The sequence below is a fragment of the Myotis lucifugus genome, unplaced genomic scaffold (assembly GCF_000147115.1).
Source record: "Myotis lucifugus unplaced genomic scaffold, Myoluc2.0 scaffold_58, whole genome shotgun sequence".
In the NCBI taxonomy this organism is placed as follows: domain Eukaryota; kingdom Metazoa; phylum Chordata; class Mammalia; order Chiroptera; family Vespertilionidae; genus Myotis; species Myotis lucifugus.
The window spans coordinates 6,236,868-6,250,821 of NW_005871106.1; the positions used below are offsets into that span (position 1 = coordinate 6,236,868).

Below are 13,954 nucleotides of genomic sequence, written 5' to 3' on the forward strand. Positions count from 1 at the left end.
CTTCCCCGCCGGACCCCAGCCATCGCCCCGGTACCCCCCACCCCGCCCACGGTCCCCCTTCGCGGACCCTGGTTCGCTCCCCTCCGCGACCACGCCCTTCCCCTCCGGAGCCCGGCCATCCCCTCTGGGACCCCGGCCAACTCTGCCCGGACCCCGGCCACCGCCTTCTTGGACCGCGGCCTCCCCCCCCCGCCCGCCCTCACCGGCGTCCTGCGGGGCTCGCCCTCTCGGGAGGGCCGTTTGCCGGAGGAAAGCTCGCCCGGGGCCCCGCAGGATGCCCGGCTCCGCCCTCGCTCCCGCGGGGCGGGAAGCTCGGCCAGTGCGTTTTGAACAGCCAGTTCCGCGCGGGTCTGAGCTTTTGAACCAGGCTACCCGTTAGTGTTGTGAAACCAACTTCGTGGGTAAAGTCCGGCTTTTCCTCTCTTTCCAGTTTAACATGTATCTCTCAGTGGAGATTCTTGGCTAAAAATTTGCAAAGCCCTCCCTTCACTGACTTTTCGGGCCCCTTGCAGACCTCCAAACAGACTACACTCCCTGGAAGCTGGAACTTGAGAAAATCCAGGCTGTGGTTTATCTCCGTTTGGAAGTAACCCTGTCCCGGATACCCACATATGTGTTGTAGTTACGTGGACACGTTATTTCTGTAACAATTCTTTTTTATTATAAAAGTGATACATGCCCTTCAAAACAACAAAAAACTAAGACACTGACAGAATGCCCAGAAAATGACAAACACGACCCTTCCCCACGATATTCCCAGCGATGATCACTTCCAGTGTTTGGGATTCCTATACTGCTTGTCCACAAAGGGGTGAGAAGAGCAGGATACGGAACTCGCTGCGTTTTGTTCATGAGGCAGCTATGACAAAAGGTCTGGACAAGGAGGGCCCCGAAGATGAAATTTCTAGATAGCATCACGGGAAATTCCAGTACATATTGCACTTCCTGTTAACCCTTCGGTCCAGCTCAGTTACAGCCTTCTTCAGTCTGGGTGTGTGCAGAGCAGGCCAGGAGTTGAAGAGCAGATTCTATTAACCCCATCCTCACTGGGAACGATTTCTTGCCCAACTGGCACAAAAGTGTACTTACATATGAAAACGCTACACAGCAGCACTCATTCATAAATCAAAGTGTCTCTTGGAAAATGGCCCGTGGAATGTAGCTTGGGTTCATGTACAGTGGGGCCTTGACTTACGAGTGTCCCGACTAAGGAGTTTTTTGAGATACCAGCTGTCTCTCGGCAGATTTTTTGCATTGAGTTGATAGAGTAATTTGAGTTAACGAGCTCCTTAACGAGCTCGGTCTCAGAAGGAATTTAACTCGTAAGTCAAGGCCCCACTGTATATGTATGCCTGAGGGAGGTGCCAAAAAGCAGAAGGAATGTCATGGCAGCACAATTTTTTAAGAAAATATATTTTTACTGAGTTCAGAGAGGAAGGGAGAGGGAGAGAGAGAGAAACATCAATGATGAGAATCATTGATCCGCTGCCTCCTGCACACCCCACACTGGGGACCAAGCCTGGGCATGTGCCCTGACTGGGAATCTAACGGTGACCTCCTGGTTCATGGGTGGACGCTCAAACATGGAGCCACACCGGCTGGGCACAGCACAATTTGCCACCACAGACAAGGTTTATTTCCATGGAGCTAAAAACGTAAACTGCCCAACAGGAAGAGGTGTTAGGGTGAACGGAAAATCCAGGAGGCAGGAAGTCAGGAGACTTGATTTCCCACCCTGCTTATTCCTGGAACTTCCTCTGCCCATTCCTGCCTGGGCTGGTTTCCTTGTCTGAACAAGTCAGGGAGGGATTGTGTTCTCCCCGTGATCTGAGTCTGTGATTCTGCGAAAGCCAGGTGCCCTCTCTGAAACCCTGCTTCATACGCTCCAGGCAGCTGAGCTGGTAGGACTTGCTATGGGGAAGTCTGTTACTTCAGAAACCAGAAAATGACCTCTGGTGGGTGGGTTCTGTTCTCTTCCAGCTCAGAAATACGTGCCCAGGGCTGCCCTGGTGGACTTGGAACCTGGCACCATGGACAGTGTGCGGTCGGGGCCTTTCGGGCAGCTCTTCCGGCCTGACAACTTCATCTTCGGTAGGTTCCCTCTTTCCTGCTCTCTACTTCTTTTTAAACATCAAAACTAATTTGTGTGCAAGAATAAAAACATCACATGGCACAGGAAATCAGCAGACCCCAAACTGATCACAGGCACCTCTTGTAATTCTTGACTTTTTTTTTTTTTAAGGAAAGTAACCTCTCTATTTCTAAATGAAATGCTTATCCTGATAGTTTTTTATTTAAAAAAATAATTTTAGACATTAACTTCTTCCCCCTTCATAAATTATTATAATATGATAATAGTAACTTATTTTTGGTTCCTATATTGCTCATCTTTTAACTGCAGTACGTTTGTGCCTATATTTCTTTCTCAGTATCTATAGACAGTTCTGCTTTCTGTAAAGACTGGTGCCATATGAGTTTGTTCTAGTAGAGTGGGAAAATCCTCCCTCTTCCTCTACCTAAAAACAAAACAAAACACACAATAATAGCACCTGCTCTCTGTAAACTTCTAAAGAAAATTATATAAAATTAAATAAATTGTCCCTAGCTGGTTTGGCTTAGTGAAGAGTGTTGGGCTGTGGGCTTAAGAGTCCCGGATTCGATTCCAATCAAGGGCATGTGCCCAGGTTGCAGGCTCCATCCCCAGTAGGGGGCGTGCAGGAGGCAGCCAATTAATGATTCTCTCTCATCATTGATATTTCTATCTCTGTCTCCCTCTCCCTTCCTCTCTGAAATCAACAAAAATATATTTTTAAAAATAATAAATTAATTAAATAAAATTAAAGTGGCACCGTTAGTGTTACCAGCCTCCATCACGCAGTAGCCATAGGTTTTAGAGTCAAAGCCACAGAGGGATGAACCATTTCCCATTCATAGACAATTCTGCCTCTACAAGAGGACACAATCTGGAAGATTTTATTGGTATACAAATTAATTACCTTGTAGCAGAATCAGGCACGGACTTGTTAGGGAGAAGGCAAGGCAGTGGCTTCTCGGGAAGATGGATGTTCACAAAGACTTTGTATCCTCTGGATACCATCCACTTCTCATCACCATGCCAACCTACACAACCAATGGGACAGGTGAAGCTTCTAAGAGTTTTCTTTCACCTTTAATATTTCAAATAGATCGGGACTCTGGTGCCCCTTTTCTTATATTAGAAACCCTAAATTGCCAATATTTTTATTGTTCACAAATGGGGACATTTATATTCTTACCTTTCACTGAACTAGAGACCCTAATTGGCCCCAGGCACACATGAACAGGACTCACACATAAAAACACAAAGATTCAGATGTAACTCGGTGAACCCTGATCCCATGGAGGTTGGAGAGAACATAGAAAAAAAGTATTCTATATTGTTTAAATTTAAGATGTTCTAATTTACATATGTTCTATTGGGCTTCATGTAACATTGGTATGTTCTATTTCTTAAAATGGGTGCTAGGTAAGTAGATATCCACTACAGTGCTCTTCATATCCTTTTACATGCCTTCAATCTGTCATAAGAAACGTCACGGACGAGGCTATGGGACCTGTGGATGCACTTTCTGGGCAAGGTCGCTAGTGGGACGCCAGAGGCCATGCACCCTGTCTGCCTTCCTCTCGCCCCTCCCAGCCCAGATGTCTGCTCAGGAGTGAGGCTCCCCCCAGCAGCCCTCCTGCACAGCCAGGGCATTTGAGGTTTCAGAGAGTCGAAACCGGGAACCAATTTTTACCTAATTGAATTATCACAAACTATTGAAGTCGTCGTGTTAAGCTAGTTTCTCAGGGCAGCAAATTTAGCAATTGTGGAAGTTTTATTTGATTGAACTGAGTATTGAAGTGTAAGAAAGGTTTGATCTCGGCTATCTAGGTGTCAATAAATGGGGTCAAAATGTTTAAGAACAAATTAAGATAGACCTATAATAACTATTATCTAAGTTATCTAATTTACTATCCTTGTAAACGGAAAAATGTTAGAAATGATGCTTGGCATTTACACTGTCCCCAGGATGATTTCTTTGCTTCTTGCCAAAACATGCATACCTGTCTTTGATTCAGAATATTTAAAATTTTTAACACATTGTACTAATGTGAAATAACATTATTCTTTAGTATTTTTTAAAATGGATGTTCTTTTTATTAAGAATTTTGAATTGTTTCAATGAATATGCTAACTTTGTTAAAATAGCACATTTGTGGAAGGGAGGGGCACCCAGAATGTACGAACATCCTCTATTGTTTGGCTGAACAGCTGTTTTCAGGGCATTTTCCAGGTAATGAAAGAGGCAGAACTGTCTGTGAGTGGGAGATGGTTCATCCCCCAGTGGCTTTCTAGCTCACCGTCTCCGAGGTGGCGAGTTAAAATAAGCCAAAATCAGTCCATTTTCAAATATAGTTTGAAATGTGTTCTTTTTAAAACATAGACTTATGTTTTCTTTTTTTCTAAATGTGAAAATTATCTGCATTTGAGTTTTAAACATAAAAATACTTTTTAAAAAAAAAACAACTTTTTCACAATGAATTGCTGGCTACATGGCCATCATAGCTGTTAGATAGCGGGAAACAGCCTTGTGGGAGAAAATGAAACGCCAGAGAGAGAAAATGTCCTTCGAGCCTCTTTCTGCACTTGCCCTTTTTTCTTCAAACTTTGGTGCTAGAGAGGGTCAGAGAGCACACACACTCAGTGTGAGCTCTGGAGGTGCACCACGGGGCGGACTCCGAGGACACCCAGGGGATCTGTTGCAACCCGACTGCCAAGCTGCGAGATTGCAGCCTTGTGTTCTACACCCCGGAGCCGCTGATTAATGTCACAACACTGCATTACAGAAGACGTTCAACTCATGACCCCCAAATATTTAACTGGGAACGTCTGTTGCTATGAGACAGTGGCAAAATATTTTCAGAACTCACCAGCTTCCTCCTTCTGACAAGAGCAGAGAAAACCTTACGGCTCATCATGTTATAAACACTGAGGGAGCCACGTGCGTGGTGTGAGCTGCAGGCAGAGAAAGGGTCCAGTTCAGAATCTCTGCACTGCCCGCTCGAGCAAGCTTGAGTCACTGTGGCTTATGTCTGCCTAAAGCCACCTGCTTATTTTCAGTTACTGTTTCTACTCTAGTTTAAGGAAATCACTCCTAGTCTCTTTGTAACAATTACACTCAGTCTTTCCTTTTACAGGTGTGAGCCCAGGCGCAAGGCTAGCCCTGAGTAGAAGGTCCCCCGAGCTTGTTCTTCCCAGGCCTCTGCTGTGGTCTGGCCGGGCTGCCGGCTGCTGGGTTGGGTGGGAGGGGTAGACAGGAGTTAGTAGGGGCATAGGAAGGACAATGATCATTTTCGAGGCAGCCAAGTTGCACTGTACGACCCAACTGGGCGGGAAGAAAGAGAACACAGTCACCTTCTGGTCAAGGTGATGACCACCTGAGGGGCTGAAGTGGTCAGTGCCCACAGGGTCTGATGCAGGCACGGAGGGGATGTTTTTATAGTTGATTATTAGAGAGATAATACCTGCAATTTACTGTGAGCCACAGGTCCTGTCATGCCAATAGCCTTGATGCCTTTGACTAGCCAAATAGGGCAGAGAACACAGGGGTGAGGCTGGCCTCACTTGTAAGGTGGGGCGAGGACAGACCAGCACAGCCGTGGTTTCCGATGGGCGGTTCTGCCCTCCCAGAAAACTCACTATTTTTTTATTTATTTTTTAAACCTCACTATTTAATATTTAAACATATTTAATGTTGTCATTACAAAGTTACACTGTTTCCACATGGGTGTGTTTTTTCCCCCCTCCTTTAAATATATGTTTAGTGATTTCAGAGAGGAAGGGAGAGGGAGAAAGAGAAACATCAATGATGAGAGAGAATCATTGATCAGTCGATGATTATCTCTGCACACCCCACATTGAGGATCGAGCCTGCAACTAGAGCATATGGCCTGACCAGGAATCAAACTGTGACCTCCAGGTTCATAGGTCGACGCTCAACCACTGAGCCACGCCGGCCGGGCTCCACATGTATTTTTTCAAACAATAAGCAAGTACATAGTGTAAACACAGAAACCCCCCATCCTTCCACTGATGGCCTCCGAGATTTTAGTCCCTGAGGACAACGGAATGCTGTAGACCAGCGGTTCTCAACCTGTGGGCCGCGACCCTTTGGGGGTCGAACGACCCTTTCACAGGGTTTGCCTAAGACCATCAGAAAACACATATATAATTACATATTGTTTTTGTGATTAATCACTATGCTTTAATTATGTTCAGTTTGTAACAATGAAAGTACATCCTGCATATCAGATATTTACATTACGATTCATAACAGTAGCAAAATTACAGTTATGAAGTAGCAACGAAAACAATTTTATGGTTGGGGGTCACCACAACATGAGTAACTGTATTAAAGGCAGCATTAGGAAGGTTGAGAACCACTGCTGTAGACAGTAGAGGAGTGTCCTGCCTGACCTTTTCCATGTATACATGTACCCGTGACTTCACGCACGCACGCACACGCACACACACACACACACACACACACGATTTAGTTTTTTGAAAATGGGATTGTGCTACACATACTATTTTATAGCTTTTGAAAAAAGCTCATTAACATCTCTCAGACATCTCCCATGACGGTCACTGCCTATCCATTGTGTGTCTCCCCACTTATTGGTGACACTTTAAAATTTTCCTTAAAGGCAGGTTTCCATAATTTTCTTTTGATGAACATAAAATACATGTATGTTTAATTAAATTTTTATAAGCAATATATAATGTTGAAACTGAACTGCCTAAAATCCCTTCCTTCAGAAACAATCATTTATTAGTTCAGTGCGTATTTCTCCAATTTCTTTCCAAAAGGCATTTTTAAATGCTTAAATAAAGTTAAAAACATTCCTTCTTGCTAGCTAGCCAGGTAAAGGATGTGTACAGTCCGGATTCAACAGGAACCACAGGGTGTTCAGTGAGAACTCGGTCTCCTTCCTTCCCACGCTGGTGCCCCGGCTCCTTCCCAGAGCAGCCACTCTCAGACTCGTGTGTGTCCTTTCAGACACATTCTGTGCACATCCCAGCAGGAACATACCCATTACATACATAAGATGATTGTCAACTATATGCACCACTTAGTACTCTGGGGTTTTTTCCACTTAGAATATATTTAAGAAAATTTTCCCATCTCAGTACTAGGATTGATGGCTGATAGTATTTGCATAGGTACTAGCCTCTTTTAAAAGACACTTTGGTTGCTTCCCTTTTTCTTTACTATTGCAAACTGCTCTTCAGGAAATATGTGTCTGTGGGGCATTTTGCACACATGAGTATATCTATCTAAGAAAATTGATAGAAGTAGAATTGCTGAATCCAAGAGGACTAATTTGACAGATATTGCTCCATTATTCTCCAAACAGTCTCATTTTCTTAAGCCTCCAGCAGCTGCCCTGTATGAAGGGGCCTTTCCCAAACCCTCGCCAACCAGTGTTATCGAACTTTTCCCCCTCTGTCAATTCCATAGGGGAGAAATCGAATCTTCGTGTTTTAATTTGCATTTCCTTTACGAAGAATATGTCAAATACTTGTGATTTTCATTTCCTTCACTATGACCTATTTATATTCTTTGCCCATTTCCCTAAAGGTGGCTGGTTTCCTTGCTGATTTGTAAGGCTTTGCATATTCAAGAAGGGTATCCCTTTGTATGTGATACACATCACTAATAGTCCATTTAAAAATTACTGAAGAATCACAGGATTAGGGTTGTTTCTCTTGTTTTAGACTTCCAGTAACGCCACAGTGCTTAGCACTGATAAATGCTGTGGAAGATATACAGACATTTAAGACGACTCATTCGCCCTCGATGAAGGCCTTGAGAACAGAATCCAGGGGTGCTGGTCAGCAGACCTCAGTGTGAGGGTCCCCCATCCCCCTAAGTGCACGAGAGCCTCCCATCTACTCATCTTAGCTGATGCAGCACCAGGCTGGTCTCAAGGGGGAGTCTTGGTGGGGTCACTGCTGCCTGCCTCAGTTTCCCCTGTGGTGTGCAACATCAGGCATGGGCCTGCCCACACAGAGCAGAGAAGCTGGTCATCAGGCTGTGGTTGTGAATTCTTGCCACCAGCTGGGTGTCGGCAAAATTCAAGTTAACTTCTGGAGAATAAGTGAATATTACCTGGTCAAAACATATGTCCATCTTAAAAATTGATGGGGGTGCCCAGCCATCATGGCTCAGTGTTTATGTCGATCTATGAACCAGGAGGTCACGGTTCAATGCCTGGTCAGGGCACATGCCCGGGTTGTGGGCTCAGTCCCCAGTATAGGGGTGCAGGAGGCAGCCGATCGATGATTCTCTCTCATCATTGATGTTTCTGTCTCTCTCCATCTCCCTTCCTCTCTGAAATCAATAAAAAAATATTTTTTAAAAATTGACGAGTATTTAACTTGTCTAAAGAGGTACTAACACGTGTACTCACCAGCAATATTGGTGGTGCCTGTTTACCCACCTGCTGACTTTGGCCAACACCATATTATCTAATCGATAATACATCTTTTCCATCACCATTTAAAATGTATCAATATCAATGAGTGGGTCCTATGGTCTTGCCCTATTTATTATATTTCTTTTTATCCTCACCCAAGCGAATGCTTATCAATTTGAGAGAGAGAAAAACAATGATGTGAGAGAGAAACATCCATCAGTTGCCTCCCATATGTGCCCCAAATGGGAATCAAACCCACAACCTAGGTATGTGCCCTGACTGGGAATCAAACCCGCAACCTTTCAGTATATGGGTATATGGGAGGATGCACCAACCAACTGAGCCAAACCAGTTAGGGCCTGTCTTGCCCTATCTAAATGGTATGCTACTCTTTTGCTTATTCCAGGACAAACTGGTGCCGGAAACAACTGGGCAAAGGGGCATTACACAGAAGGAGCAGAGCTGGTGGATTCGGTGCTCGATGTGGTGAGGAAAGAGTGCGAGCACTGTGACTGCCTGCAGGGCTTCCAGCTGACCCACTCCCTGGGAGGAGGCACAGGGTCAGGCATGGGCACGCTGCTCATCAGCAAAATCCGGGAGGAGTATCCCGACAGGATCATGAACACCTTCAGCGTCATGCCCTCCCCCAAGGTCTCGGACACGGTGGTGGAGCCCTACAATGCCACCTTGTCAGTCCACCAGCTGGTGGAGAACACGGATGAGACCTACTGCATCGACAACGAGGCCCTGTACGACATCTGCTTCCGCACCCTGAAGCTGACCACGCCCACCTATGGGGACCTCAACCACCTGGTGTCGGCCACCATGAGTGGGGTCACCACCTCACTACGCTTCCCGGGCCAGCTCAATGCTGACCTCCGCAAGCTTGCGGTGAACATGGTCCCTTTCCCCCGCCTTCACTTCTTCATGCCCGGCTTTGCCCCCCTGACGGCCAGAGGCAGCCAGCAGTACCGGGCCCTGACAGTGCCCGAACTGACTCAACAAATGTTCGATGCCAAGAATATGATGGCGGCCTGTGATCCAAGACATGGGCGCTACCTGACCGTGGCCACCGTCTTCCGGGGCCCCATGTCCATGAAGGAGGTGGACGAGCAGATGCTGGCCATCCAGAATAAGAACAGCAGCTACTTCGTGGAGTGGATCCCCAACAACGTCAAGGTGGCCGTGTGCGACATCCCTCCCCGGGGCCTCAAGATGGCCTCCACCTTCATCGGCAACAGCACGGCCATCCAGGAGCTGTTCAAGCGCATCTCGGAGCAGTTTTCTGCCATGTTCCGCCGGAAGGCCTTCCTGCACTGGTTCACGGGCGAGGGCATGGATGAGATGGAGTTCACAGAAGCGGAGAGCAACATGAACGACCTGGTGTCTGAGTACCAGCAATATCAAGAAGCTACGGCCAACGATGGTGAAGAAGCTTTCGAAGACGACGAAGAGGAGATCAACGAATAGAGGCGTGTCCCTGTCTCACATACAATTCAGACTTTCTTGCTTTAACTCGGATGTGTCTTAACTTCAATGGCTGTTCAATGACGCACTGGTCTAAATATATGGGTGCAGGCCCCTCCCAAATGCAATAAAATTGTACTCTCGGTCATCTAGAACAAAGAAAGTACATTAAAATAGCAGAGAATTGGCAGTCCTCCCCATTCAGATCAGATGAGGGACATTTTCTACTGGAGGACTTAAAAGAACTTATGGGCCATCAGTTAAGGGCTAAGTGAATAAACCTCACCTTCTATTAAGTGTTCAACCATGTCTGAGAATTAGCAGGGAAGTTACAAACAGTATTTTTTCATCCTTTGTGAAATGAAGCTGTGCCGTGTTGCCTTATCTTGAATATGCAATATTGAACCTTTGAAACAGTTCGTAATAAAACACTAAAACTGTTCCTTCGTCTCTCCCAGCCTTTGCTTATGTGGTAGATTTGTTACTTGGCATCTCACGATGGTTGCGCAGATCTCTAGTCTGCCCTGGGTGACCTGCCCCTGCAGCTCACTGAAGGAAAGAGGCTCTTCTTGAATGCAGGCTTTGCGGGTGGGAACCAGAATTCTGACTCCCAGGCTGTGCGTGCATGAAGAAAAGCCCATCAGCCCCATGCGCAACAGCATTTACACCTCCCACAGAATTTTCCATCTCCCTGGGCTAGTGGGTCCCAGCCTTCCCTAACAATTCCGCTGAGATTTGCCAGAGGAGCCACCGATTACCTTCAGGCTTCCCGCTGGCTCTCGGTGGGTGAGGGGCACCGGGTGGGTGGGCTCTCAGAGCAGGAACCCAGGCCAGCAGCCTGGCCCAGCACAGAGGGTGAAGCCTCTTGTCTGTGTAATAAATGACCACTTTATGGTTCCTGTAAACTAGCCACAACTTCTGTAACAGGTCTTGTAAAGTCAAATTCCACAGGGCCGGACCAGGCTAGTTTTACTAGTAATTGACCAGCACTGCCCGTTAGCTGTGAAACAGTGATTGTGCTTTAGCCAAAAGAAAGTGAAGCAAATGTTAGTGCTTGGCCGTCTGCTCTGACTCCTACGTGGGGGACCCCGATTCCTCCTGTAAAGGTAACCCAGCTTCTCCATCGGTAACTGTTGGACAAGAAGGAAGTGAGTCTTTGCCATTTGGAGCCAGAGATCTAGGGCCACCTTAGTGTGACCTAGCCCCGCCTGGTGCTGTGATGCCATGGCTCACACCCACTAACTCCATTTATTTGTGTTAAGCCTTAGCCTTCCTTTAAGGAATTTTTTTGTTGTTAATCCTCACCCGAGGATATATTTCCATTAATTTTTTAGAGAGAGGGGGAGAGACAGAGGAGAAACACCAATGTGACAGAGATACATTGATTGGTTGCCTCCTGCCTGCAACCGAGGTACATGCCCTTGACCGGAATCGAAGCCGGGACCCTTCAGACCATGGGCCAACACTATCCACTGAGCAAAACTGGCCGGGGCAGCCCTAGCCTTTTTTTAAAAAAAATGTTTTCATTTATTTTTAGAGAGGAGAAGGATAGATAGAAACAATTGATGAGATATATCCTGCATGCCCCCACTGGGGATCCAGCTCAAAACCCAGGCATGTGCCCTGACTGAAATCAAAACCAGCGACCTCTTGGTTCATGGGTCAATGCTCAACCACTGAGCACACCGGCAGGCAGCCCCAGACTGGAGTAGACAGCATGACTTGAACTGAGGTGAGAACAGATCTTTTTTGCCTAAGTCTGAACTATTTTGTGACTACAGTAAAAATACACCTTACCATTCCCATCTAACCTGGAAATGTGCTCGGTTTGATTTCCTCCGAGCACCTGCTGTGGGCCAGGCTCTAGTTAGGCCCCAACACAGGTAACGCTCGGTACAGTGCCGAGAGGGCAGGTGTGACTGGCCACTCCGTGCAGCCGAGTCCTGCTGGGGCTGCAGGAGTTGTGGGTTACCATCCGAGTCTCCCACACAGCTTGTCAGTTTTCTTACTGAATCAAACAGGACTCATGCTTGGCACACCCTTCATTCCGCCCAGACAGAACAGCACACACTGGCGCCTCTTTGCAGTGGGAAGAGGAGTACTGAACTTCTCATCACTGCTTATGTGGAGGACAGCACCCTAAACACCCTGATGGCTGAGTCCTCCTACAGCCTCAAAACAATTCTTCACTCAGCTACTTCCCACAAGCACCCCCTGAGGAAAGAGGGCCGTCAGTGTGGCTTCTGCAGGTCACTGCCTGAGCCACCTCCCATCCCATCAGCCCAGTGCTGCTCCAGATGCCACTGATTCTGTCTTAAGTCTGAGGAGTCACCATTCCCACAACATAACTACATCAAGGATACACAAGGCAAGTGGAACAACAGTAAAGGGAGCTGCTAAAAATATCTATTAATAAATGCAAAAATGCATGGTACTTCCAAATCCAAATAGTGGCTTTGTAAGGTTTAGTCCATCTTCATGCATAGTCCATCTACGTTTGCAATATTGCAGACCTCCACTTTTCTGGACCCACACACCCTTCTAATAGTAATGGCCACAGCTTACCATTCAGAGCAGGCAAGTCATGGAAGATCCAGGGCACAGGGGCCTCTCTAGCTTATTGTCACTGCCCTTCTCTGAAATCCAAGTGATGGCTTGGGACAGCCTGCCACACCTGCTATGACACACCGACTCCCAGTCCCAGACAGTGTGACCAACACGTGGTCATGACTGGTCTAGTAAGGGTGTAAATCACAGATTCTCACCCTGACTGAGCTGGTATCAGAATTCATCATTCCAGGACACACAAACCTAGAAGTTCCTCATCCTCACGTGTGAGCAGATGAGAACCAGAGACTAAAAGAAAGTATCCCAAGCATAAACAGTGGCCCTCTGTGTGGTCAGGAGAAAAAATTAAAATGTTTACACTTTATTTCTGATGTAAAGAAGCCGTATTTACATAATACATTCATATTTTTTTAATATGTTACAGCTCTCTGTAGAAAATCATCCCAGTAAAACGGCAACATGTAGTCTGGATTCAATCTTCAAAGTATTAGTCAAATTTAAATATTCTTATCAGGAATCCAATTTAATTTCACAGCCTCTGCAGGGAAATGGGAATGAAGGGTGGGGCGATGGAAAGTGAAATACAGGCCTCTCCCACGCTGGCAAGCTTTCCGATTCTCCCCCGATATGTTCTGCTGGCTTCACTGATGGTGGAGCGGGACCAGTGCCGGGCACCAAGCTCCACTCTCCCAGCCGCTGTCCAAGAGCCCAGGGCCTGGGGAAATCACCCCGCCACCCCTACTGGGACTGCTGAACCTGAGGATTAAGTACTCCTCTCCCCACCACTTCAACTGGTCAGCGCTGGTTAAGATCAACTTGGCAGTGTTCTCATTCTTCTGAGAAAGCCAGAGTTGAAATAACGTGCAAACTGAACCCACAATACAAGCTAAAACGGCCTCCCTCCTCGGATCTGATTGGCGATTTTCTCCTCTGGAGACACCTCTTTCTCCTTTTCCCGGTCTTTGTTCCAGTCCTTCAGGCCCTCTGGAAGCGAAGTGTCCTCATCCAAGCTGCCAGTGCCTTCCACAAATTCTTCATAGGTAGATTTTTCCGCAAATGGTCTGGGGCCCAAAAGTTCAACCATATCATTCTTATCTAATACTTCTTTTTCTAATAATAGAAGAGCAACCTGAAATATAAACAATACAGTTACTCAACAAAGTTTATAGACAAATCCCACCCCAAAAAGGGTTTAAGAATCACTGAGCCCTGGCTGGTTTGGCTCAGTGGATAGAGCATCAGCCTGTGGACTGAAGGGTCCTGGGCTCGATTATGGTCAAAGGCACATGCCCCAGTTGTGGGCTGGGTCCCCAGTGGGGGTCGTGCCAATCAATGATTCTCTTTCATCATTGATGGTTCTAACTCTCTCTCTCCCTTTCTCTCTGAAATCTAAAAAAATATATTTATTTTTAAAAAT

General features: G+C 46.5%; 2 protein-coding genes across 3 annotated transcripts in view; one reads left to right on the forward strand and one right to left on the reverse strand.

Annotated features, from left to right (window-relative positions):
* Positions 1 to 10,411, forward strand: part of TUBB6 (tubulin beta 6 class V) — an 11,117-nt gene extending 706 nt beyond the window's left edge. The window contains exons 2-3 of one of the 2 annotated variants that reach the window (XM_006089302.3): positions 1,981 to 2,091; positions 8,909 to 10,411. In XM_006089302.3, the coding sequence (XP_006089364.1) occupies positions 2,031 to 2,091; positions 8,909 to 9,972 (1,125 nt within the window). In that variant the 5' untranslated portion in view covers positions 1,981 to 2,030 and the 3' untranslated portion in view covers positions 9,973 to 10,411. The remainder of the gene's footprint in view (positions 1 to 1,980; positions 2,092 to 8,908) is intronic. The other variant, XM_014456328.2, reaches the window with a different exon arrangement.
* A 2,835-nt stretch (positions 10,412 to 13,246) lies between these two features.
* AFG3L2 (AFG3 like matrix AAA peptidase subunit 2) overlaps positions 13,247 to 13,954 on the reverse strand; it is a 38,901-nt gene continuing 38,193 nt past the window's right edge. Inside the window, 1 exon segment of the mRNA XM_006089303.3 lies at positions 13,247 to 13,666. Within this exon segment, the coding sequence (XP_006089365.1) occupies positions 13,424 to 13,666 (243 nt within the window). The 3' untranslated portion in view covers positions 13,247 to 13,423.